This window comes from Bos taurus, chromosome 8 (genome assembly GCF_002263795.3).
Source record: "Bos taurus isolate L1 Dominette 01449 registration number 42190680 breed Hereford chromosome 8, ARS-UCD2.0, whole genome shotgun sequence".
NCBI lineage: Eukaryota > Metazoa > Chordata > Mammalia > Artiodactyla > Bovidae > Bos > Bos taurus.
This window is the reverse complement of record NC_037335.1, coordinates 110,875,855-110,901,010: the sequence shown is the minus strand read 5'-3', so window position 1 is coordinate 110,901,010 and position 25,156 is coordinate 110,875,855. Positions and strand designations below refer to the sequence as shown.

The 25,156-nt window shown below is 47.4% G+C and overlaps 1 protein-coding gene across 3 annotated transcripts in view; it reads left to right on the top strand.

Moving 5' to 3' along the window:
- DCDC2C (doublecortin domain containing 2C) overlaps positions 1-25,156 on the top strand; it is a 66,739-nt gene that overhangs the window by 26,228 nt on the left and 15,355 nt on the right. For 2 of the 3 annotated variants that reach the window (XM_059889540.1, XM_005210623.5), the window contains exons 7-10: positions 8,539-8,665; positions 11,836-11,936; positions 13,401-13,466; positions 19,338-19,379. In XM_059889540.1, coding sequence (XP_059745523.1) covers positions 8,539-8,665; positions 11,836-11,936; positions 13,401-13,466; positions 19,338-19,379 — 336 coding nt within the window. The remainder of the gene's footprint in view (positions 1-8,538; positions 8,666-11,835; positions 11,937-13,400; positions 13,467-19,337; positions 19,380-25,156) is intronic. The other variant, XM_024996371.2, reaches the window with a different exon arrangement.

Genomic DNA, 25,156 nt, shown 5'->3' with positions numbered 1-25,156 from the left:
ACACCTTTGTGGCTTTGGGTGTCGCTGAACCCAGGTGATTGAATCCATCTGCTGAACCGGCAACGCGGGTTTGTAGGCACATGCTTTTGTTGTGTCCTCTTTTCACTGTTTTGTTGTTTTGGCTTTGGCTCCTTATAGGTAGGGATGTAATTTTCTTTTCATTATACGTTTAAAATTGGTCTAAAATTGAGCACGTTTCTTCCAACGTATCTACATTTCCTTTCCCTTCTGGAAGGGGAAAGATAGTATCACTGCAAAGATAATGGGTTTGGATGAGGGTATTGAATACTTTGGACTCTTTAAACAGAATGATTACCAACATGGCATAAACTGCAATGCAAAAATGTGTTATTTCAGAAAAATTAGATCTATGGTGCATGCAACAAGCACGTTTTGTTGTATTAATAGAAGACTAAAAGTCCTAGGAGAAAATAAATGGCACTGGTTTAGCAAAGGCTGAGGTACAGATACCTGCCAAGGGCTCTGCGTTATCCGTCGTCTCTTGTGTAAAGGCCTGCGTGGCCCGTTAACCTCAGAACTGAGCCCTGAGGGGGTCCTGGCCCCATCTGAGGACTGGACTGTGTTGCTGAGAATGGAAACTGCTCTGCGTGCTGGCCCCTTCCCTTTGGCTGCAGGAGCCTGGATTTAGGGCTAGTCACGGCAACTGTCTTAGGCTAAATACACGTGTTCCCTTATTTACCTGTTCCCGACTTTCCACTTCTAGCTTATTAAGCTTTCATTTATTTTCCGTGTGAGCCACCTCAACATCCTTCTGGAAAGTGAGGGGAGGAAATGTAAAAACCCACCCGGAAGCCCAGGACTGCCCTCAGTGGGGACATCGCCGTGCGGCGTGTGAGGGGCTGTCCTGAGCCCTTGGTCGTCTGCCCATTCTAAGGGTGTCAGCCGGGCGGAAGAGCAGCTGCTGGTAAGACCGAGAACTGAGTTTTCTTTTAAACCTGCAAGCGGTTTTTTAAAACAGTTAAAAAAATTGAAGTTTGGTTAACTTACATGTTGTGTTAGTTTCAGGGGAACAGCAGAGCGATCCCATTATACAAGTATATGTGCGTGTTCTTTTTCAGATTCTTTTCTACGACAGGTTATCCAGGACACTGAGGATACTCCCCGGTGCTATTCTCACCGTCTTGCGCTGGATTTGCCTGTGCTTGTTTATCTGTTTTGTAGAGCAAAGTATCACATCTTAATCCCAAACTGCTGGTTTCTCCCTCCCTCCTCTTCTCCCCTTTGGTGACCATGGGCTTGTTTTCTAGGTTTGTGAGTCTATTTCTGTTTTGCAAATGAGTCAATTTGCATCATTTTTTAAAGTTTCCACATATAAATGATATCATATGATATTTGTCTTTCTCTGACTTACCTTAATAGGATAACCTCTGGTAATATGATAATGTTATGTATGCTTGTTCCGTATGATAATGATAATCATAATAGTATGATAATCTGATAAAATGAAAATCTCCATGCATACTGTCCCCTTGTACGCTTGTACCACATTGTTCTTAACCCATTCATCTGCTGATGGACACTTAGACTTCTTCCACGTCTTGACTACTGTAAATAGTGTTGCTGCGAACATTGGAGTGTGTGTCTCTTTTCAAATTAGTGTTCTCTCTGGACACGTGCCCAGGAGTGGGACTGCAGAATCATGTGGTCTAAATCTGCAAGTGTGTGTTTTGTTTTAACGCATTTGATTTTTAAAAAATTATTTATTTTCAGCTGCTCCAGGTCTTCGTTGCTGGGCGGGGGCTCTCTCTAGTTGTGGCGAGTGGGGGCCACTCTTTGCTGCGGTGCTCTGGCTTCTCATCGCAGTGGCTTCTCCTCCTGCAGAGCTTGGGCTCTAGGCACAAAGGCTCCAGGAGCTGCAGCTTGCTGGCTTCGTTGCTCTGCGGCATGTGAAATCTTCCCAGACCAGGGATCGAGCTCGGGTTGCCGGTGTTGGCAGGCAGATTCTTACCCACTGCACCACCAGCGGAGTCCTGCAAGTGTGTTTTTAAACGACCTACGGTACGAGGTCTTCCTGACCCCTCAGTGAACAATCTCAAAAACACACAGAGTTCTCCACCCACAGGCGGTCAGGCTTGAGCGAGGGCATCTGTTGATGAATTTATACGTGTCTTCACAAAGCTTCATGTGCTGGAGATAACAGACGAGCCGCATGTGAGTGTCTGCCAGTGGAGTACTAGAACGTGCCAGTGAGCATGACGCAGGGACCACAGTGGTCGTGACTGTCCTCACCCGGGAAGTGGACTCTGTTCTCTGGTCTAGCCCAAGCCTGCAGTCATCCCGATTCCACCAGCACCAACCCCTCCCTCCATCAACAATTCCAGGAGGGCAGCCAGTCACCTGCTCCATCAACAATTCCAGGAGGGCAGCCAGGCACCTCTTTGACTTTCAGATGCACCTGTGTCTCTCCATCAGCACGGCCCCAAAGAGTCGGGAGAGCACAGTACCTGTGGAGGGAAAGTGGGGTGCAGGAGGCAGGCTGGGAGGGCAGGTGAGACACCTGTATTCATGGGGCTCCTGACCTCAGCAGCGAAGTGAAATGAACAGACACACACCTGAGAATCACTGCTAACGATGGAACACAATGTGCGGACTGAAGATGCAGCATGAGTAGAAATAGCAGAGGAGAGGCCCGTCCGGAGGCCGCAGGACCCCCCAGCCGATGGCACGCGGGGCAGCAGTTGGGTCTGAGACCTGCTGTGCATCACTGGTTCTGAGACGAGCATTCTCCTGTCTTCCTGGCTCCGAGACGTCGTGTTGTGGGTTCATTTGTTGTCATGGTGAACTTGACCACAGCTGCTCGCTTTACTGTCTTTCCAGTTGAGGGGGTGCATGGCTGGCACTGCACACGGTGAGTTTAATTGCTGTGTAAATGTCCTCGAGATGATTCTGCTGTGACTCAGAATTGAAGTGGGCTTCTATGTGCGTTTGCTTTTAGTGGGTACGCTTTTCAATTCCATATGCTTTTGTGAAACAACAGCCAATTCGTTTATAGACCCAGAAAAGGGAGACAACCCACACGTAGCTGAGCTACCAGTTTCAATAACCTGTTACTATGCAAAGAGCCATCATCTAAAAACCGAGGAGCTTATGACGACTCTTGACAAGCCAACCTTTGGGCTTCCCTTGTGGCTCAGCTGGTAAAGAACCTGCCTGCAATGTGGGAGACCTGGGTTCGATCCCTGGGTTAGGAAAATCCCCTGGAGTAAGGGAAAGGCTACCCACTTCGGTATTCTGGTCTGGAGAATTCCGTGGACTGTATAATCCATGGGGTTGCAAAGAGTCAGACACTACTGAATGACTTTCACTTACAATGACGGTGATTTATTATTTCTCTAGATTCTGTGGGTTGGCTGAGTGGGTCTTGGGCTGGTTCCACCAGGTACTTAGGAGGCTGCATTTAGCTGGAGGGTCCACTGGGTTGGGGGCATCTAAGGCCATGTCCCCACTTCTGAAAGATGGTACTGGTTATGGCTCCTCTGTTTTCCTTTGGGCTTTCCTGGTGGCTCAGGTGGTAAAGAGCCTGCCTGCAACACAGGAGACTCAGGTTTGATCCCTGGGTTGGGAACATCCCCTGGAGAAGAGCGTGTCTACCCACACCGGTATTCTTGCCTGGAGAATCCTATGGACAGAGGAGCCTGGCAGGCTATAGCCCATGGGGCTGCAAACAGTCAGACATAAGTAAGCATGCCCACACACACTGTTTCCCTCCACGTGGTATTGATAATTATCTATGTCTAAATAGTTCCTAAAGGGCTTTTTTTCAGGATGTAGAGGAAAGAACTTCTGGGTAATAAGGAAGCACCTCGACATGGCTTAAGTGGCAGCTTAACTTCTTTATTAGCGACACAGGAAAGAACCATGTGTCTTACCGATTTTTGGCATCTCGATTCAGTAAAATGGGAAGGAAAACCGTGAGAAGGATCGTGGGCATGCCCACATGACCGGGGAGTGAGAGGAAGCGGGAGGAGTCAGGAGTGACTTCAGGGTTCCCAGGGAAGCAGTGGGGGAGGGCGGTTAGGAGTGGAGACCTGGGCCCCTGGGGAGCGAGGAGGCAAGTGCTGGTGTGTGAAGAGGTGCTTTGCTCCAGATGACCACGCCTGCCACATGAGAGGGAAGGGGCGATGAGAGGTGATATCTCTGCAGAAAAGCACTGTTTCAGTTTTGTTTTGATCAGAGAAAAGCTTACTGCAGGGCCAAGCAAGGAGAACGAGTGGCTTGGGCTCAGAAACCCTGAACTCCCCACAAAGTGCTGTTGATGTCAATCAGAATTCTGTACGATCTGCAGCAGAGGACAAGTCTGCTCCCATGTTTGTCTGGGGTTATCCATGTGGATTCTTTAATGAGGAAAAAGATGAACCTTCTCTGGATCTAATTGGATGCCTAGGAAGTGGGTGAGACCTTCTCCACATATTATGACAACAGGTTTCCTTTCTTATAGCCAAGGACTCCCACCCAGGGAATGCCAAGGCTCTAAGAGCGAGCGTTCTGGACTCTGAGGTCCTCAGCTGGGATCCTGGCTCCGCTGAGCAGTGGTGAGACTTACTGCCACTGACCTCTCAAGGTTTCCATCGGTGAAAGCCGATTCCCCCCTTTCATTCTTGTTCCCTCCCACAGGATTCCTGGCATCAAACTTGCTTCCAAGGGCATGAATTTCTAATTTAAGCTAATGTAGATACCTTAACAGTATTAAAAAAAAAAAAAGAGCAAAGCTGTTTGCTTCTTATATCTTGATTTCCGTTGAGAACAAAATGAAGGATTTTATCTTAATTTAGTGGAATTTTAAATTGCACTGTTAAAAATGCCTATTTCTGAGAGAATGACAAAAAGTCATAATTAACACACTTGAACTGATTAGCACACGTAAACCGTGCTTAGGATGCAGTCTGCCTTATTTGCTTGGCTTGGTTCACTTATTGTCCGAGGCAGATATTTGAACATTTGAAAATATGTCCTTAGGACCCTGCCAATACCTTAACTCTCTTTTTTTAAATTGTTTTTATCATTGGCTGCTGGCATGGGCTTTCTCTAGTTTCGATGAACAAGGGCTACTCTTGGTCGTGGTGCTTGCGTTTCTCATCGCAGTGGCTTCTCTTGCTGCAGAGCACAGCGCTAGAGTCCGTGGGCTCCAGCAGTTGTGGCTCACGGGCTTAGTTTTCCCCACAACATGTAGAATCTTCCCAGACCAGGGACTGAACCTGTGTCCCTGCTTTGGCAGGTGGATCCTTAACTGCTGGAGCAGCACGGAAGTCTTAGGAGCCTGCCGATGCCTCAAGTGGTCCAGTTAACTTGAGCCATGACTCTATTATCCAATGAAAGTAACTGAAGGCAGCCACTCCGGTTTTGTTACAGCAAATTCAGTTTTATAGCCCCTGCGTTTACTGTGCAGTTGTCAATGCAGGAGACAGAGGCACAGGTTCAATCCCTGGGCTGGAAGGATCCCCTGAAGGGGAACATGGCAACCCACTCCAGTATTCCTGCCTGGAGAGTCCCATGGACAGAGGAGCCTGGCAGGCTACGTTCCATAGGGTCACAAAGAGTCAGAAACAATGGAGTGACTTAGCACACACGCATTTATCTTCCAAAGAAGGTATCTGTTACCTTCCAGAGAAGTGTGGTTAATTGAACAAACACTTAAAATTGGGTTTGTATATTAAAATGATATTATATGGTTCAGGTCTCCATAAAATATTGGTAAATAGTTACTGAGCATTGTATTTATATCATATCCACAATCAGAATGTTAATATTACCTATTTCTCTTTGGCCATAAAATCCAAATGTTGGTAAGCCAATAGTAATGAACCGAGATCAAGCACTGGAACCCAAGTGTGAGTATGTGTGGGCGCCTGACACCCACACTTTAATAACCAGGTCTAGACTGTGAAGTTCAGCGTGAGATAAATGCTCTGGAGCTGACATTTGCAGGCTGACGAGGGCAGGTCCACACAGCGTCACAGGACAGTCAGGCAGTGCTTGTTGCCATCTTCCGGCAGCCTGGGGATGCAACGCTCGGGTTCAAATGTTAGCGAGTCTTCTATGTTAGCAGTGCTCAAAGCTGAGACTAGTTTGTTGATGGAAGGTCTTGACCTGCTTTGGAACCAGGACATTCACTGGGGAGCCAGAGAAATGCCTTTTTCCAGGAGGCGTGTTGTTTTCTCCCTGAGGATGGATTGCCTCTGAATTGGTTGCTGCGTTCATCAATTAGTCCCAGTCTCGTTCGCCGCAGGTGGCCTTCGGAGGCTGTGTTTCACATGTTGGATGATCCATTACAGTGGCATTAAAACAGCTGGATTGGTCATGGCAGCTCTGCAGGAAAATATTACTTCTCAAAACACCACAGAGTAGTTAGCGCAGTGTTCTTCAGGCTTGTTTTCCAAAAATGCTTTTAATGGAGGGCTTCCCTCATAGGTCAGTAGGTTAAGAATCTGCCTGCAACGCAGGAGACCCGGGTTTGATTTCTGGGTCGGGAAGATCCCCTGGAGAAGGAATTGGCAACCCATTCCAGTATTCTAGCCTGGAGAATCCCATGGACAGAGGGGCCTGGTGGGGTACAGTCCATGGGGCGCAAAGAGTTGGACACGACTGAGCAACTAATGCTTTCACTGTGGGGCTCCCCTGGTGGCTCAGCTGGTAAAGAATCCACCTGCAATGCAGGAGCACCCCAGTTCGATTCCTGGGTCAGGAAGATCCCCTGGAGAAGGGATAGGCTACCCACTCCAGCATTCATAGGCTTCCCTGGTGGCTCAGATGGGAAAGAATCTGCTTGCAATGTGGAGACCTGGGTTCGATCCCTGGGTTGGGAAGATCCCCTGGAGGAGGGAATGGCTCCCCACTCCAGTGTTCTGGCCTGGACAGTCCATGGAATTCTCTGGACTGACTGATGGCAGCTCTGCAGGATATTATTTCTCAAAACACCACAGAGTAATAAACTCAGTTTGCCTCAGGTTTATTTTCCAAAAATATTTTTAATAGGAAGAAAGATGAAGGAAATTGAAAGCAGAGTTGTTTAAGTATTTTGTTGTTTTTCTGGGCTGGGTCTGCAGTCGAGTTAGGGTCCATGGAGCATGTCATGATATGGAGACCAGATTGGAGCATGGAAGATGGATTAGCTAGAAGTCTGTGTCAAGGCCTGTTTCTTGAACGGGGTGAGAGTCCTGCGGTTCTGCAGGGGCTTCTGTTTCTATTGTCAGGAAACCACCCAGTAGTGTAAACAGGGCGTGTGTCCGCCTTCACCTGCCGCCCCGCTGCCCCGGGAAGCCCTGGGGCGTCTGACCGCGATGGGTGCGCGTTGCTCTGTGCTGTTTGTTCAGCATCGTCTCTGCTTTTGTGTGCTTGTAATGAGGGGATGGGGGGAATATTTCCTTGTCACTGTCCTTTGAGTGCTATTTCAGAGATAATAAGCTCAATATATGGTGTCTTTATCTTAGAGGCCAAAGATGGAAAATGCTTGTGACAAGGAGCTGTGAGTCATGCCAGGGAGAAGCAAGCAAGTTTTCTAAATCCCAGCCTCCAGCTGCCTCCAAGACACGAACATCATATACCATTTTCTGTTTCTAAAACCAGCTCTGCCAAGGCCTTGCTTCCTATACTTATGAACACAATTTCAGCTTGCAGTAGAGCCTCCTAAAATACGTAGAAAGATTTTGCGTGGTGCCTATATGTGGCTGAAGAACTATTTTCACACTGTAATTTCCACAAGGAAGAAACCTCTGGTATTGCATAATGCACAGATAGTTTCATATATAAATGGTGCAAGTTCATGGTTTTAGTTTGACATTTTCTTAAGTGACATAGGGGACTCACAAGAAGTATCTATTTGTATAGTTTTGCCTGTCTTCACTTCCAAATACTTCAGTAAAGAAGGAATAAAGGAGAACTAAAAAAGGTGGTTTGTATGTAAAGATGGGGTAGAATCGGAATGGAGCTCAGAATTAGCTCGTCTCACTGTGATCTGCTTACGCTTTGTTATTACAGTTTATAGCTTTTTTTTTTTTTTAGAAATCTGAGTTCCCCTCAGTTGTAACCCGAACACACCTGCCAGGGATTGTTTTTGTTTTTTGTTTGATTAGAGGTGCTCCATCCTGCCCTGAGGGTCCAGTGGCGACTGTTTGGTGGTTGTTGCTGAAGCACTTTTTCGGAGGCTGGCAGGAGTGTCTCTAGAGCCCCAGCGACCCCTGCAGACCTGCCCCGCCTCCGCACACAAGCCCTCCTGGGAGGCCCTCCTTCCCCAGGCGCGCGGCCCCTGCATTTGGGGAGAGAACCACTTCCCTTCCCTCCGAGGTGCTGCCCCTCGTGTTCCTTGGAGGGAGAGGAGTATTTTCACCACTTTACAGAAGAGAAGTGTAGCGACAGCATGGTCCAGATGGTGCGAGAAGCGGGGCTCTTGGAGGTGCCTGCGTCCTCTCCCACAAATCACCGGAGGAGCGTGCACTTTCCCTGGCTCTTCTCAAAATAACCGACTAGATGGACTGTATGCATCCATCCTAACGTGCTTTTCATTCTTCGTTTGTACCTTAGGAGGATCCCAAGGTGAAAGACGCTCATAAACAGGACAACATTTCACCCAAAGCACAGGATTCTGTGTTTTATGCCAAAGAAGGAAAAAAGAAACCAAAGGCGGAACCTTTAATCCAGAGTGGGGCAGGTAAGGTGAAATCCAGAGTGGGGCAGGTGAGGTGAGATTCCGTCCAGAGTGGGGCAGGTGAGGTGAGATTCCGTGCGGCTGCCGGCAAGTCAGAATGCCGCCGGGTTGAGAACGTGCTTTTCCAGACCAGTTTCGTCCTGCAGAGATGTGACTGACAGCGATCTGATTTAAAATCCTGACGGTAACTGTCCGATTTATTAATACATCGGTTATCGGGTAAGGCTGTGGTGAGGGGAGTGAAAACCCAAAATTCCACAGTTGAGGACAGCGGGCTTCCCCTGTCAGGAAGCCCAAGATGAACACAGGACTTAGAACTCATTCTGTTGTCTCTCTGGACGTCAGGGTGGGCACGTTTTCCCTGAAGGGCCATTGACACAGAAAACAGCCGGCAAGCGTGTCAGCCTTTTGAGGGAGATGTGAGCATAAAAGGCGTCTGAGCTGTTTGGAGTGTGAGAGACTTTAAAAGACTACCTTTCAGAAGTGATTCTAAAAGGAGATGGTTTAAAATATGCTCCTTGCAGTCCCACTCCTATTCCTAGTGCTATCGCTGCCACCGCTGCCCCTGGTGCTATCGGTGTCACTACTGATGTTATCAGCGGCGGGCTGGGGTCCCGCGGGGTCTCCCCGCTGTCAGTGCCGCTGTGAGCGCCGCTGGTGCTGCTGTTACTGGTGCTGCTGTTCCTACCACTGCTGGCCTGTTACCACTGTTACTAGCATTACTGTTACTATTACTGTTGGCACTACTGGTACCACCATCATTAGTGCTGCTGTTACTACCACTGTCAGCACTACTGTTACTACTATTGTTACTGCTACTGTTGGCCTGTTACTACTCTTGTTAGTAGTACTGTTACTATTACTGTTAGCACTACTGGTACCACCGTCATTAGTGCTACTGTTACTACCACTGTTGGCCTGTTACCACTGTTACTAGCATTACTGTTACTATTACTGTTGGCACTACTGGTACCACCATCATTAGTGCTGCTGTTACTACCACTGTTAGCACTACTGTTACTACTATTGTTACTGCTACTGTTGGCCTGTTACTACTCTTATTAGTATTACTGTTACTATTACTGTTAGCACTACTGGTACCACTGTCATTAGTGCTACTGTTACTGCCATTGTTAGCACTACTGTTACTACTATCGTTACTGCTACTGTTACTACTATTATTAGCACTGTTCTTACTCTTATTATTACTGTTACTGTTACTACTGTTATTAGTATTACTGTTACTACCACTGTTAGTACTACGGGTGCCACTATTATTAGTGTTACTGTTACTACTGTTGTTAGCTCTACTGGCTATTAGAGTTATAGTAACTCTGTTAGCTATAATAGAGCTATAATAGTTACTACTATTATTAGCACTATTGGTATTACTATTGCTGGTATTACTATTACTATTACTGCTAGCACTACTATTACTATTATTATCAGTGCTGTTGTTACTACTATTATTAGCATCACTATTACTGTTATCACTTCATTACTAGTATTATTCGTGCTACTGTTACTATGGACATTAGCTCTGACGGGGGTCCAGGCTCTGAAGAAGGCGCTTCTGTGGCCGTGTTCCCTGTAGGTGTGATGGATGCTTGGGAGACCCTAGTCCCGTGGCTGGCTGTGGAGAGAGAGGAGAGTGGCTGGAGGCAGGGTCCCCTTGCCTTCTCCGCAGCATCTGACAAGTACAAAAGTCCTTTCTCTTAAAGCTGTCCTCTCCCTCGGCTCTCAGTACCACACAAAATGACTTCAGTTTTCTCCTCTTTGCTTGCTGCTTCTTAGCTTCCTGTGTTTGCTTCAAGCTACAGCGTTGACTGTTTCCCTGATGCTTTTCTCTGGCTGTGCCCCCCGACCCCCGTGCTCCCCGTCCCAGGACAAAGCATCGCCCTGCGGTGCACCAGGCTCTGTCTAGACACCCGGCGGTGTTCAGACACGTTCCTTCCATCCATGGAGCTTGCGGCCTGGTGGGCCAGGCAGATGCGTGAGCACCGAGGTCATACTGTCCTGAACCACCCTCTGGGGCTATCACTGAGCCTGTTGAGCCTTTATGACCTGAAACTCTGTAATATATTAGCGGCAGTAGAAAATTTAACCACTGAGTAAAGCCTTTCTTGGGAAGACATACCCTGAGGGCCTGGCCCGGGTGGCCAGGCGCAAGGCATGCCCGCCCTCTGGGAGGAGTGTGGTGTCCCGGGACTCAGGCTCCGCCTGTCACCCTGCTGGACCCGGGACACTCTGTGTCTGCAGGGGGCCCTCTGGGTTTGTTTGAGGACTGCCATGAGTGTTAATATCAAAGGCACAGCTAGAGGAACCTCTGGGATGCAGTGGGTCCTGCCTCTTTCCTCTCCTCTTCTGCCCCTTATCCTCCAGCCCAGGGTGTGGGGGTGGCTCTTCTCGGCCGGGGGCTTGAGAGGGCAAGAATGGGCGCATGGAGGCGGGGAGGTGCAGGACTCTCGACCAAGGAATGGGATGGGCTGCGAGCACAGCCTCCCATTTTGGATCATGAGCCTGTCAGCGGCCACATCTGTGCCTTCTTGGATGTTGAAGGAACTGCCTGGCCCCCTTCTTTCTCTTTACTGTCATCTGTTGCTTTTGATCAGGATGAGGATAAGCTTTTCAAGAATCTTGGGATTTTGTAAGCTTTTAACACATCCAGTTGTAATGCTAATTACATGATTTTATCTGCCAATTCAGTTGAGTGGCTCAAACGTACAGCTTCAACCCCTGCCTAGTTAAACCCAGTTCTTGAATATGTTTTGAAGGAGAACATCTGCATGTCCTTAAAATCTGATGCTGATGTCTGGGGGTTGCTCTGCATTTATTTCTAACTGAATGAGCTGGATACACACTTGTCGAATGCTCATTGTATCTGTCTCTGGCCTGAGGCCCATGATGGGTGGGACACGGGGTGACCTGGACTCCCAGGGTCCGGGACCTTTGTGGACACAGTGCAGATGTCGAGGGACACCAAGCCCAGCACCTGGACTAAAGCAGATCGGGGCAGTGGGGAAACGGAGGTGGTGGGCAGGCTCTGCGGTCCCTGGACCAGGCTGCCTGACAGTGACACAGGAGGCTCTGAGAATGCTGAGCTATAACTCTGGTTTGGGTCAGATAAGGTACAACGCACGTCAGCTTGAAAACGCTGTGTTATTTTCCTGCAGATGGTGACGTGTTTAAAGCGCAGACTCCTAACCAGGAGACCCAAGGAGCCCCGGAAGTCAAGGAGGCCCCAGACGTGCGCGTGGAGCTGCCTGTGGACGGGGTGGGTGGCCCCTCCCCTGGCCTGCCCGCGTCCCCGGCCCCTCCCCAAGCTCTCCCTGGCCCTTCTAGAATGTTCTTTGCCCCCTGCGGTTAACACTCTTCAGATTCTGCGCCTCACATTTGCCTGCCCATCTTTCCCCCAAGACTCTCCTGCTACCAGGACCCTCTGGTCATCGTCGAGGTTTGTGACTGCATGCTCTGCCTTGTCATTTTTTTGGTACTGTCTTTTCCCCCGCTAAGCTGCAAGCTCCACACCAGTGGGATGGTCTGCATTGCTTACTGGTGTAGCCCCTGTTCCCAGCAGAGGGCCTGGCAGGTAGGAGGCTCCTAGGAATCACTGGTGGAAAGACAGGATGAGTGATGTCTTCAGACCCTGTGGTCAGGAACCAGGGATCTGTCCCTTCCTCACTTCCTGCTCTCTGGCTTCAGCCTCCTGTCCCTGCGGTGAGGTGGCGTCACTGAGCCGGTCAGCATGGCCACCAAGTCGTGCATGTGGAAGTGTCCCGTCCAGGGCCTGGCACACCCTGGACCCTCGCTCCCCGTTCCCTTCCTCCTGGCTTCACGGAGGAGGGAGGTGAAGCCCCACGTGGCCCCCAGAGGAGAGGAGCGGACAGGTGAGCTGGCCGAGGGGCTGACCTCAAGGCCGGGCTCCTGCACAGGAGCAGAAGCCAAGGGCTGCCGGTCCGGGATCAGCTGGCAGGAGCTGTCGGGCCCTCGGGGCTCAGCACTAGCGTCAGTAGGGTCACTTGTCCCCTCACTTTACGTCAGGTATGGCTACGTGACCTGCCGTCCCCGATGACACCGACGTGTCCAGACAGAGGCCTCAAAGGCCAGTGTGCACTTGACCTCGTGCCCTTTCTGCCTCTGAGGTCGTGGGAGCACCAGGGGTTGGAGTCTCCTGGCTGGCTGACTTTGGGAGGCCCTCGTCTGCCCCAGGAGCCTCCGTGGGAGCCTTTGATTTTGACCCCAGGATATACGATGTTCCCAGAGTGCAGAGGGGCCCCAGGGCACCAACTGCAACAGTTCATTGCCTTTTGCCAACAAGCTGTGACCACCAGGAAGGTACCCACACAGAGTAGTGTGCCCACGGCCTTGGAGGGAGCAGGGCCAGGCAGTCTCTTGGACCCGGAGGAGTGTGCTGTTCGGGGTCCCCACGGGTCCGCTGGGAACTGCAGAGGGTCTGCAGTGACCAGTCTCTCCTTTTTACCCAACGGGCATTTGCAGTGTCTCTTAACATTTTTCCCAGCAGTTTTATTACAGAGGTTGGCATTCGTTGGCGCAACCAAACGCAGAGCAGATGCCATCCTGGGTGTGAAGAAACCTCTGTGGGGAAAAGGGTGGCTTTCGTCTCTGCCCATACAAGCGTCAGGAGATCACAGGGCTTCACCCGCTCTTTGCGGCTTGGAAGGACCGTGACGCAGGTTGACTGTGACTAAATCCAGCGTGTGGTGTCTTTTCTCCCCAGAGACCAGCCGAGATCGTCAAAGACGCTGAAGAGACAAACAGACACACTGACTTTGAAGGCAACAGGGTGAGTTAATTCTCCTTTGGTTTTGTACTGCCCAGCCTGAGTCTGGGGCACCTCCTCATCCTTGTAATATGCTGGGTGGAGCGCCCATTGGATGGGACAAGGGTTGGAGAGCCAAGTCACCCCAGGGTAGAGTGGTTGGACCAGAGTATGTGTCTTCTGGGCGGGCTGTACTCACCTCAGATCTCTCGTGTGTCAGAAATTGCAGGCGTAGAGTTCATGGTTCCACACGAATCCTAATTGCCCTTTGCTGTATTTCCGGTCACAGACTGAAGAGCTTTTCCCCCAACAACTCTCAAGATGCATCTTTAGAAGGGAGGAAGGGGAGGGGTGCCGTGGCAGCAGGAGTGGGGGCTCCGTTGTTCTGAGTACCCCGGGCGTCGGTTTTGCGGGGCGTCAGTGTGGTGTAACGCCAAGTCTTGGCTGAGGCTGCGTGTGGCACAGGCTCTGTGGTGGCAGCGTGAGCCACCTCAGAGCACTCTGCGTGGTCGGGGTTTCCTCTCTTTCCCGTCCAGATGCTTCAGATCTGCCATCGGTGCACGCAGCCTGTGTCGTCCTGTAGTAAGTGGTGAGATCACGTGACTGATCTGTATGAAATGTGTGTCCTGGGAAAACAAAAAGGATGCCCTTCTATTTTTACTTTTTTAATCGAGAGATATTTGAAAACTCAAGACTGTCTATTTTTAAGGTGCACATCAAATTGTTATCGATTGTGAAATGATCACCATAATCCAGCTGATCAACAGAGACGTGTGTGTGCGGTGAGAACATTCAAGACAAAATTCTCTTTAAATGTACAGTCTGTGGAGCTGAGAAACAGATTTTGGGAATTTGTTTAAAAAATTCTGTCCCTAGATTTTTTTCAAGGTGGCTTCTTCTTAAATTCTTGGTCCCAGGCAGGAGGTTGTGTAACACACGTTGGGTATCGAGTCCGAGTGTGTTCTGATGACAGAATACGAGCCAGTCCGCAGTGTGATGGCCCTGCAGGCGACCGTCTCCTGCTCTGAAACTTGCCCCGCAGTGTCCAGGCTGCACGCATGGGAAGGGGGAGCAGTGACCCCAAGGTGGCGGACTGCGGGGTGCTGGAGCCAGAGTCGACCTCTGGTTCTTGCGCGTCGTGGAAAGGGGCGTTTGTGGGAAAGGACGTGGGTCCTCAGGAAGCTGGTTCAGGTTTTTGAAGCAAGTTTATGATCTGAAACAGACGGCTAGAGGGAATAATCTTTCAAATGATCCTTTTTCCTTCCTTACAGTCTTAACTATTTCTGACCAGGAGGCAGCATTCAGGGAAAGACACGCTGTGTCCAGATCCTTAGGGAAGCCTTTCAGATGCAGGTGGCGGGTATTTACGAGGATGCTCATGGCGTGTGACGAGTGTAAGGCTGAGTCTGGGGTGGGAAGGTGTCGGTCCCAGGGCCCTGGGTGACCAGGGGCCAAGGGTCCTCTGCTTGCGCTGGGGCCCTGGAGGAAAGGGCGCTGTTAGGATCCAGTTGTGGCATAACGGAATGTTGTGGTTTACTGGGAACACGGCATCCGTGTTTCATCTGCACTGAGTTTGTACCGTCATCTGGAGGTCTGCACACTGTCGGAATCCATCTCTGCCTTACTGACTTGTTCTGCAGATACATCTCCTCGGGCCTCTGGGGGAAGCTTGTGCTTTAGCAGCTGACTTCAGGCAGGAGACAATTGCTTAGCACGTATCAAAGTGACTTTCTCAGTGCCAGCAGTATCACTGGGGTAATGGCAAACACAAGCACCCGTTTGTTCATATCTGGGCTAAGGACCTGAGCTTTGGGGCAGGAAGGTGATAAGGAGCCCAAACAGGATGACTTAAGTCGGGCAGAAGGGCTGGATGGGGCCGATGCATCTCCAGGGAGCTCTGCCCGGGGGGCGGGCACGGTGCTGGGACTCTCACCCCAGCTCAGCCACACGTCGCTCTTCCAGGTGGCATCAGCCCCGCTTTATAGACTCAAACCCAGTGAGACGGAGAGACGTAAGCGAGTCTACCGTGCCGGCAGCCAGGAAGCAGGGTGCTGGGCTCTGAACCCTGTTTCGATCGCTCTACAGTCGGTCTCTCCTCCTCCCCAGGGAGCGGGCTGGCTGCGTCCCGCCCCTCAGAGGGGCCACTCCCCACACCGGGCTTCCAGGACGGGCGCTGTGTGCGCTGGGTGCTGGCTTACTCGTGTGCGAGGCTGCGGATGTTTCAGTCCTGTTGGGTGCTCATGACTCGTCTCGGCTCCAGCACGAGATAATCAAAAACCCCACTGGTGTGGAAGGCCTCTGAGGTTGAAGGTTGTCACCCCTGAAATCTAGCCCATGTTCTTATGGGATCACAGAGAGAGCAAGCATTGTATAAGCATTGTAGCAGCTAATAACGCTAATGAGAAGAAGTAACACTCTGCACTCCCTGGCCGAGAGGCTGTGTGACCTATCTGCTCTCAGTGGGCTGGGGTTTTTCTTGGCATTGCATTTGTCTGTTAATTTGAAAAATCGACCTTGTAATGTTTATTTGACGTTTTGGATATATAGGTTTCTTAGACATGTGGTTTCTGGCTTGATCACCCTCCCCAAACTGATTGTGAGATTCTGAGGGGCTGATATGCATCCTTTATGGTGCCTAGGACAGTGTCTTATACACAGTAGGTGCTTCATAAATTCGATGGGATTGTTTCACATTGCCTGTGACTCAGTTGCTTAAACCGAACTGTGTGATCCTGGGATAAAATGGTAATGACCGTGCTAAGCTGTAGGATAGCATATTGTTATGAACAAAACACAAGAAAAGCTATGACCAACCTAGACAGCATATTAAAAAGCAGAGACATTACTTTACCAACAAAGGTCCGTCTAGTCAAAGCTATGGTTTTTCCAGTAGTCATGTATGGACATGAGAGTTGGACTAAAAAGAAAGGTGAGTGCTGAAGAATTGATGCTTTTGAACTGTGATGTTGGAGAAGACTCTTGAGAGTCCCTTGGACTGCAAGGAGATCCAACCAGTCCATCCTAAAGGAGATCAGTCTTGAATATTCATTGGAAGGACTGATGTTGAAACTGAAGCTCCAATACCTTGGCCACCTGATGCAAGGAACTGACTCACTGGAAAAGACCCTGATGCTGGGAAAGATTGAGGGCATGAGGAGAAGGGGACGACAGAGGATGAGATGGTTGGATGGCATCACCTATGTGATGGGCATGAGTTTGATTTGGCTCCCAGAGTTAGTGACGGACAGGAAGCCTGGAGTGCTGCAGTCCATGGGGTCACAAAGAGTCAGACACGACTGAGTGACTGAACTGAACTGATGACCAATATTTAGAAATATGTATTATGTTTCTGATGTTGGATCACAAGGGTTTCTATTTCATTTTGTTGAAAATGTTAAGGATAAAGCATATTAATATATAGCATGAGACTTGCCGTTTTGACTGTTTATTTTCCTGTACTTAATTCATCATACCATTAAGTTCAGGGGTGTGAAGTACGTTTGCAGTGTAGCACAGCTACATCCTTAGGATGCTTTAAACATGTTAGTTACAGTCAGGACAACTCTGCCCACACCTGACACTTTAAAAATATTTTCCTTCGTAAAAAGTTGGGATCTTATCAATGCTAATTAGCTAATTTGGAAAACTCTTCTGTGAATTTATGAAGATGATGTGTGTACTTCCCCCCCTTTAACGATCTCAAGCTGTGTTCCTGACACATGTTTTTAATTAAATTGGGTGCTTGAGAACTGTCAGAATCGAGGTGGGCTGCAATCTCTCCCGTCCTTGTGGCTGATTTGCTTGGCTCCATCCACTGTAAGGCATTTCACGAGCAAGCAGCACTTACGAGTGCTGCCCGCTAAGTTTGTAAAACGTTGTCTAAAAGTTTAGAAAGATTCAGTCCCTTTCCAAAGGAATGTGAAGATGAAGTCACAGACCATGTGTTTAGGGCTCTCTGGCCTGGCAGGAATTCTGCACCCTGGGAAGAGTTCAGAGTGGTCTGCAGGCAGGTTCGCATGGGAGTTGTCCAGCCTTTGGGACTCTAAGCCTTTATATCTAACTCTGAGATATGGGTTATCAACCTTTTAATTGATTTTTTTAAAGTTTTTCCTGCCTTCAAAAAGGTTATCTGTTTAAACATGTCCTGGGTAATTTTGTGTATCCATAGAGTGGGAAGGGAGATAGGTTGACGTTAATGTTTTGGGTGCTCTCCATGGAGGTTATTCTGGCACTTTCTACCGCCCTTTGGCCACTTGATTCGAAGAGCCAACTCATTGGAAAAGACCCTGATGCTGGGAAAGACTGAAGGCAGGAGGAGAAGGGGACGACAGAGGATGAGATGGTTGGATGGCATCACCTACTTGATGGGCATGCATTTGAGCAAGCTCCGGGAGTTGGTGAAGGACAGGGAGGCCTGGCGTGCTGCGGTCCATGGATCACAAAGAGCTGGACAAGTTGTATCTGAACAACACAATGAACTGAACAACAACCTCATCACCGCCATTTCAAGTTTCTCCCGCCCTCCGGGGCTCCTTACTAAAACCAACGTCCTCATTAAGCTTTTTGGGTCCTTCAGCGAGAGGTGGTGGCTCTTCCTCCATGACCCCCAGTGGTGTTTTGCTTGTATTTCTTACACCATAAGAAATTTCTTACACCATTTCTTACACTCTAAGAAGAAGAGTTGTTTGGGCGCTTCTGTTGTGTCCTCTGACAGTACGTTTTGTGAAGACTTTATTTTACTATATTCTTAACAACTCTCACATCACCCGGCAGGCTGGAGTAACTGGTCTTGAATCTGATCGAGAACCTTGAGCACAGGAGATGCCTATCATCTAGTTGGCCTAGAGGCAGGCCTGTGGCAAAGCTGGGGCCAAGAAGTGATTCTCAACAGAGAGAACTAAAAATGAAGCTGGATATGCAGTGAGTCTCCAGAGACTATGTCTTAAGAAGTCACCGAAGCCTTGATCTTTCTCTACATGAAAATTAAATCCTCTTCGGAAAATATCATAAAGTCAAAAGTCAGCCTAAATATGGAAGAAACTATTTGCAAGGCAAATTTTCTTAATTTACAAAGAGTTCATTAGGTCATTAATATAATCCCATAAAAGAAAGGTAAATGAGACAGGAAATTCACAGAGAAGAATACAAATCAATGAAAGATGTAAGAAAATATATCCACATTATTCCTATTTAAAGAAATACAAACAAGAAACGGTGAGTTTATTTTAAAAATCAGGTTGACATTTTCCAGGGCTGGGATGATGCAGGGAGGTTGAAATGCTTCTTAACAGGGTCAAAGGTAGATGGTGCAGCATTTTGGGAAGGGAATTTTGCTCTTCCCATAAAAATTAACTCTGCACATTTTTAAATCATCATTCCCATAGCTAGAAATATCCCACAGATATACTCAGAAATAAATCCCACAGATATAATATACTCAGAAATAGAAACAAATGAGATATTCATCCTTTGGGGTTGGTTGATTAATTTATGCTTCATCCATACAATGGAAAACACTGCAGCTGTAAAAACAATAAGACAGACACGTGTGTACTGAGGTTGGGGGCTCCAGAATATTATATTAGGTGAAAAAAATCAAGGTGCAACTGGGCATATAATGTTCTGTATTTTGTATAAAAATATGTAGCAAGGGGCACACAAAAATAAAGAGTTTAGAATGGGGAAGGGGTAGTGCTGACCAAACAGAAGGGAAAGAGGATCCCAGCAGTGGTAGCCAGGGTGGTCAAGGCTTAGACCCAGCCCCTGAGTGATACTTATAACAGGAAAGAATCTGACCCAACCAGGAAGGTGAGAGGAGTTTGGGAGATTAAGGATGTATTTGACAATATCCTTCTTGCAGATGGTTGATTGCTATATTTATTTTCTTAACAATAGGAAAAAGAAGATGAAAAGCTTTATGAAGATAATGAAAGGAAGGTTTGTATCAACAGATTCTGTAGTTTTGTGTTTCCTGTTCTGAAGACATACCTAACAAGATAATCAAAGGATTCCCAAACCTTGTCAAGTGCTTGTTAGAATATAACATGTGCGTCTCCATCATCCACCATAGCTCTGTTCCCTAGAGGCAGAAAACCAACTCAGAGGAAAGGAAATGTGAAGACATTTCAAGCAGGTGGATGGATCCGCTGTAAAAGCAAATGAAAACAGGGGAGGGAAGACTCCTTTAGGGTCATGTATCAGGAGACGCCTCCCCCTACCCCGAGTTATCTGCCTTCAGGCACCCGGAGACACCCCCCTGGGTTGTCCAGGGAGCCAGGAATGCTCCACACTGTCAGGCTCAGGATGGACGTGTCCACAGGCTGGGGACATCAGGGGAGGAAGGGCTCCCAAACCACGAGGCTCACAGCCCCTGGGAAGGCAGGGCTCTGGCCGAGCAGCTGGCCCCACGTGGCGGGCGATGGCGCGTCCGGCTCCATGGCGTTCCTCTCCAGTAGCTGTGTCCTAGGTAGACTCAAGGTCTCCTCGTTATTTGTTAAATGATTACATGATCATAATGATTTTCATCTGAGTACATAAGAATTTATTTACTTATTCCTAAGTTCGCTTAGTCTCCTCATCACTCCGTAAAAAAAATACCTGAGCCATAAATAGTAGTACTTTGGGCCATAAATACTAATATTTGGGAAGGTACCTAATCAAAACCAGCACCTGGAAGCCACCTGAACTTTGACACACATCAGCTCATCCATCACTCACCCTGTGTGACCTTGGGAAGACCCCTTGACGTTTCAGAGTCTGTTTCCTCTGCTGCAAGTCTGTTGTTCAGAAGTTTATCACCAGCTTAACCTCTGGGATTAGTGAATATGTGGATGAAATATGCTTGATGCTACACTTTTTATGTATATGAGTAGAAATCGCCAATTGTGGGAGCGTCCTGACAGCTTCGGGGAGAGGGCGCACGTGAGCTGCAGTTCCTTGTGTGAACGTGTTTCTACAAGCAGCCGAGTCAGAGGGCACCAGACTCCAGTTTTGGTGTTTCTGTTAATTTGCAAGTGCCCTTTGTTAAGTAATTTTCCCTCTCTGAACCCCATTCGTTCAATCAACGATTATCGTACATTTACAGGTTTACTTTCCTCGAAAGAATCAATTGTGAGAGTGGATTTGAAAGTTCTTGAAAAGTATATTTATGTTTAAAATGAGGTTTATGCGATTTATGTTGAAGCTAAATAATGAAAGTACACGTTTTCCAGTTGGAAAGTGGGCACTGGGTTTTCCCTCTCTTAGCTCTCTCGTTAAAAGCAGTGTGATCAGTTTTATCCAGCATTCTGTCCTTTGGAATGTCCTTAGGGAAGACCCCTCAGTGACCAGCCTGTGCGGAAAAGATCACAGTGTGTGTTCGCCCTGATGTCCCCAAAAACTGAAGTCACATCCACTTGGCTTTCAGTGTCCGGTGATTCTCTGGGAAATTCACCATTCGTTTGGTGTAGGTGTTACTTGCTCTTTTAATCAGAATGTTTAACCAAACACAGTGGATGAAGAATGCAGACCTTGAACATGTATAAACTGTGTCCTGAACACAATTTCACTTCCCTGAGCCCCAGCTTTTTTGTAAAGTTGGGAATTTCTAACCTGTGAAGTCAGTATGGAGATTAGAATTATTCTTAAAAAACCTGACACAGTGGGTTGAGAGTTAATTATAGCAGTCATTACTATTATTCTCCAGTCTCATTGTGGTTTCTAGCAGAGGTTTCAAGTCCTTGGAAGTGGGAATTTGACTTTATATTTTCATTTTTGTCAGCATCAGGCATATACAATGCCTTACTCATGCTGCTGCTGCTAAGTCGCTTCAGTCGTGTCCGACTCTGTGCAACCCCATAGACTGCAGCCCATTAGGATCCCCCATCCCTGGGATTCTCCAGGCAAGAACACGAGTGGGTTGCCATTTCATTTTCCAATGCATGAAAGTGAAAGTGAAGTCGCTCAGTCATGTCCAACTCTTAGCGACCCCATGGACTGCAGCCTACCAGGCTCCTCTGTCCATGGGATTTTCCAGGCAAGAGTACTGGAGTGGGGTGCCATTGCATTCTCCATCCTTACTCATAGTTAGCATTAATTGTATTTTTAAATGGAATCTTCTATGCTATCTTATGTTTTAAAATTAATAATACTTTACAAAACTATAAAGAGTTGAGTGTTCTTGTAGAATTATTAGCAGATACTAATAAGAAAAAAGTGAAATCATTGAATTCCTGTTTAGAATCTGTTTTCACTTTTGTGTATATTCTTAAGACTATTTTCCGTTTATTTTTTTATGTAGCATATTAAAGGAACCATGACTCTGCTGATAATAGAAAAGTATTATTTTAACAAGTACTATGAGTCAGTATTGAGGATATTATCAGAATTTATTTTCCAATATACTTCAGAATGGTGATTTTATTTATTTGGAATAAATGCAAACATTTTGAGCAAAGCTGCCATTCACATAAAAAGAATACCCCGCCCCCACAAAATGACAGACCAATCAGGTGCTTGTATGGAGTCCTTCCAGAACAACATTGGTTTCACTTCTTGGGTATTGTCTTGGGTGTCACTTGTTTTGATCAGTTAATTTCACACCAGCAGTTTTACTTCTCTTTTAGTGGAATAAATGTTCTATTGATTTCTCACTGGATCTATATGTCATTATAAAGAAATATTAGTCTTAGGGAAGTACAGTCGACCCTTGAACTGCAGGGGCCTATTTACATGCGGGTCTGTTCAGTAGTAAATATCCCCCCACTGCAGGAGCCCCGTGCTGGTTTGCAGCTGCGGGTGTGGACCCCCGGACAGGGAGGGACCCCCTGTGCAGAGAGCCAACGACTAGTTACGCTCGGATTTTTATCTGCATCGGGACTGGCCCCCCGAGCCCCGCTCCAAGGGTCAACTCTAAATGGATAGTATAGTTTATCCAGTAATACATTAAAAATGGAAACTGAAGTTTAAAACTTTAAGTAGATGTGAAATCACTCTGATCCGTCCTGTATCGGCTGATAATAACTGAAACCAAACCCCGGCAGAGGGCACTCGGACGCTCTGGCCTGCAGGTCGGTGGTCTGGCTTGTTTCTGCTCCGTAGGACGTGATCAGAACACGTGACAATTCTTGACCGACAGGCATCCAGACTGGCTGCCACAGTGACAGGTACTAGGTGCAAAGCATGAAAGGAGATAAGTGATAATTGTGAAAAGTTTCCCAAAGGCTTCAAAAATTAAGTATACTTGATAATAAGTGTGCTATCCATCACAAAACACTTCCTAGATAAGATTTTTAACACATATATTCATTGATTTATGAGATGTTTTATCACATAAAACATAGGAGATGTAGAGGTGCATTTTGTATGTTTTATGACAACATTATGTATGTGGGCTTCCCTGGTAGCTCAGCTGGTAGAGAATCCGCCTGCAATGCAGGAGACCCCCTTTGATCCCTGGGTTGGGAAGATCTCCTGGAAAAGGGAATGGCTACCCACTCCAGTATTCCGGCCTGGAGAATTCCATGCACTGTGTAGTCCATGGAGTCGCAAGGAGTCGGACACGACTGAGCGACTTTCAGTTTCACTGTGTATGATGAGATCAAGTTGAAGCCCCTTCAAATGTGTTAAAAGCAAGGCTGGACCAGACCTCAGAACCTCTGGAGCATTAAGTGCTGTCAACGTGATGGAAAAAGAGCAGATTTTGTCTGACTTGAACGCATTTGCAATTTAGCCCATTGGAAAAGCAAAGTGAAACAGTCCCCAGCAACACGTAAATAGAGCTCACATCTACTTAAATTTATTCCTTGGGGCGTTGCTTGTTCTGTTAAAATCTTCATGTTTATGAATTGGAACATTTAGAACACAAGCCTAAACTGAGAATCTGCCGTCTGGGGTCTGATCTGACAAGGCAGCACGGAGGGTCATTTTGCCTGTAGGTTACTGCCCTAGGCTGGAATTAATGTAAGCTCGTCAAGGGCAAGGCTTGGATTCTGCATGTGCAATGGACTTTAGAGTTTGATCTTCTTGTCCAAAAATGTTCTGTTAATAGTGTTCTGTTAGCAGTGCTGAACTAGAAGCAGCCCAGGTGAGAAAAAGGGGCATCTTCGGGTGGCCTGGCCGTGCCTTTTGTGAGCGTGCAGTGTCGGCCTCGTGGAGGACGCTGGTGCTGGCTTCCCTCCCCGCATCCTCTCTTCCTTTCTGAGGAGGGCAGACCCCCATCCTTCCCCTGAAGAAATGTAACTTCTAAGTTTCCCCTTCTGGCCTGATCTTCCACTCTTTCCCTAAAGCCGCGTCTCTAATCAATTCATGAGGTACCTCTTCCAAGAAACTCATCAGTCACCCTTTTGGTCATTCCTTAACGCCCCTTTCTTTTGGCAATTATGCATACTATTTCACTCCTGTCATTTTTTCCCTGATTACCCCCAAGTTATCGCGTGTGTGCTTGCAAGGTTTTCAGCAGCTCTCTCTTGCATGCTGGCTTCTATTTTTCCTTAGAGGCGGCAGTTCCTTCCGTCGGGCCGTGACTTCTGCTCAGTCTTCTTCTCTGCCAAGGACCATGTGTTGTTCAAAACATTCTTAAAACAAGCCTGGGCCTCCTAGAACTAGAATCTGAGCTGAGAAAGATCGGGCCCTCTCATAGCTTTTAGTCTTCAGTGTCTTCCTGTGGTTGAAAAATGGGTAGAGTCATAATAACAAGAAAATTGGAATAAAAATAGAACACTGTGGATAATTTTGGTGCAGTAGAGAACAGAAATTGTCTATCATTGATGAATGTTGAGTGCTTTTTTTTTTTTCAAAGAGTCATGTTCGGTTTTGCATTTTGGTTTTCTTTTTATTATGACTCCACAGTAAATAATGTTGTGGATCAAAACCTAGGATGAGGGGTTTTGAAAGAAATGTCGTGTGTAGCTCTGCCTCATGTGGGCTGCGTGGGCTGATGAGATCAGATCAGAAAAGTGACTTGATATGTTTGTAACTGTAAAATGAGAGATAAGACAGAAACACCTTTAAAAAATCAAGTAGCAGTTTCTCTCTATTGGCATAAATCACATATAAGTGATTGAATACACTTAAGTGCTGGGCCTAGAACGTGAGGCATTTCCCGTTGCCTGCAGCTACTGATGAAAACACCTTTGAAGCAGCTTGCTGAAATAAAATGCACACCGAATCCGAAACAGTAACTTACCCTTGTCATCTGCTTTATCAGGCAATCGGCAGAGGGATTTCATTTAATTCCCTTTGCCAGAAATGCCAATAAAGCTGGGGAGTGTTTGATCTCCCGTTGTCTCTGACTCAGGATTTTTGTGACCAAATGAATTGATTTTTGAAATTCGTTGCCTGCCAGTGTCTTTACCATTTTCCCTTGTATTATTTTATACCACTTTGTCACTACAGCTGAGTGTTTTATTCCTCCCCTAAGAGGCAAGGTGAGCACTGAGTGGCAGTGGAGTTTCAAAGGCTAAGTGTAAGTCACCAACGCTAATTGGGCTTTGGTGAACTAAAAGATTTAGAGAATTGCAGCTTCAGAAAAATAAAGCTTGGATTCCTCTATACATAGGAGATTCCTCTGGATTCAAGCAGAAAGAGAAATGTTCACTGTTGAATAAAAGTGCTTTATCTTCATCCCAGCTGCAGGCATATATTCTGTGAAATGCTCTGCGTTATTGGGGCGGAGGTATTGAATTGATGTTTGATAACAAAACAGACACAGATGAACTGATCTGTCTTTTCACACG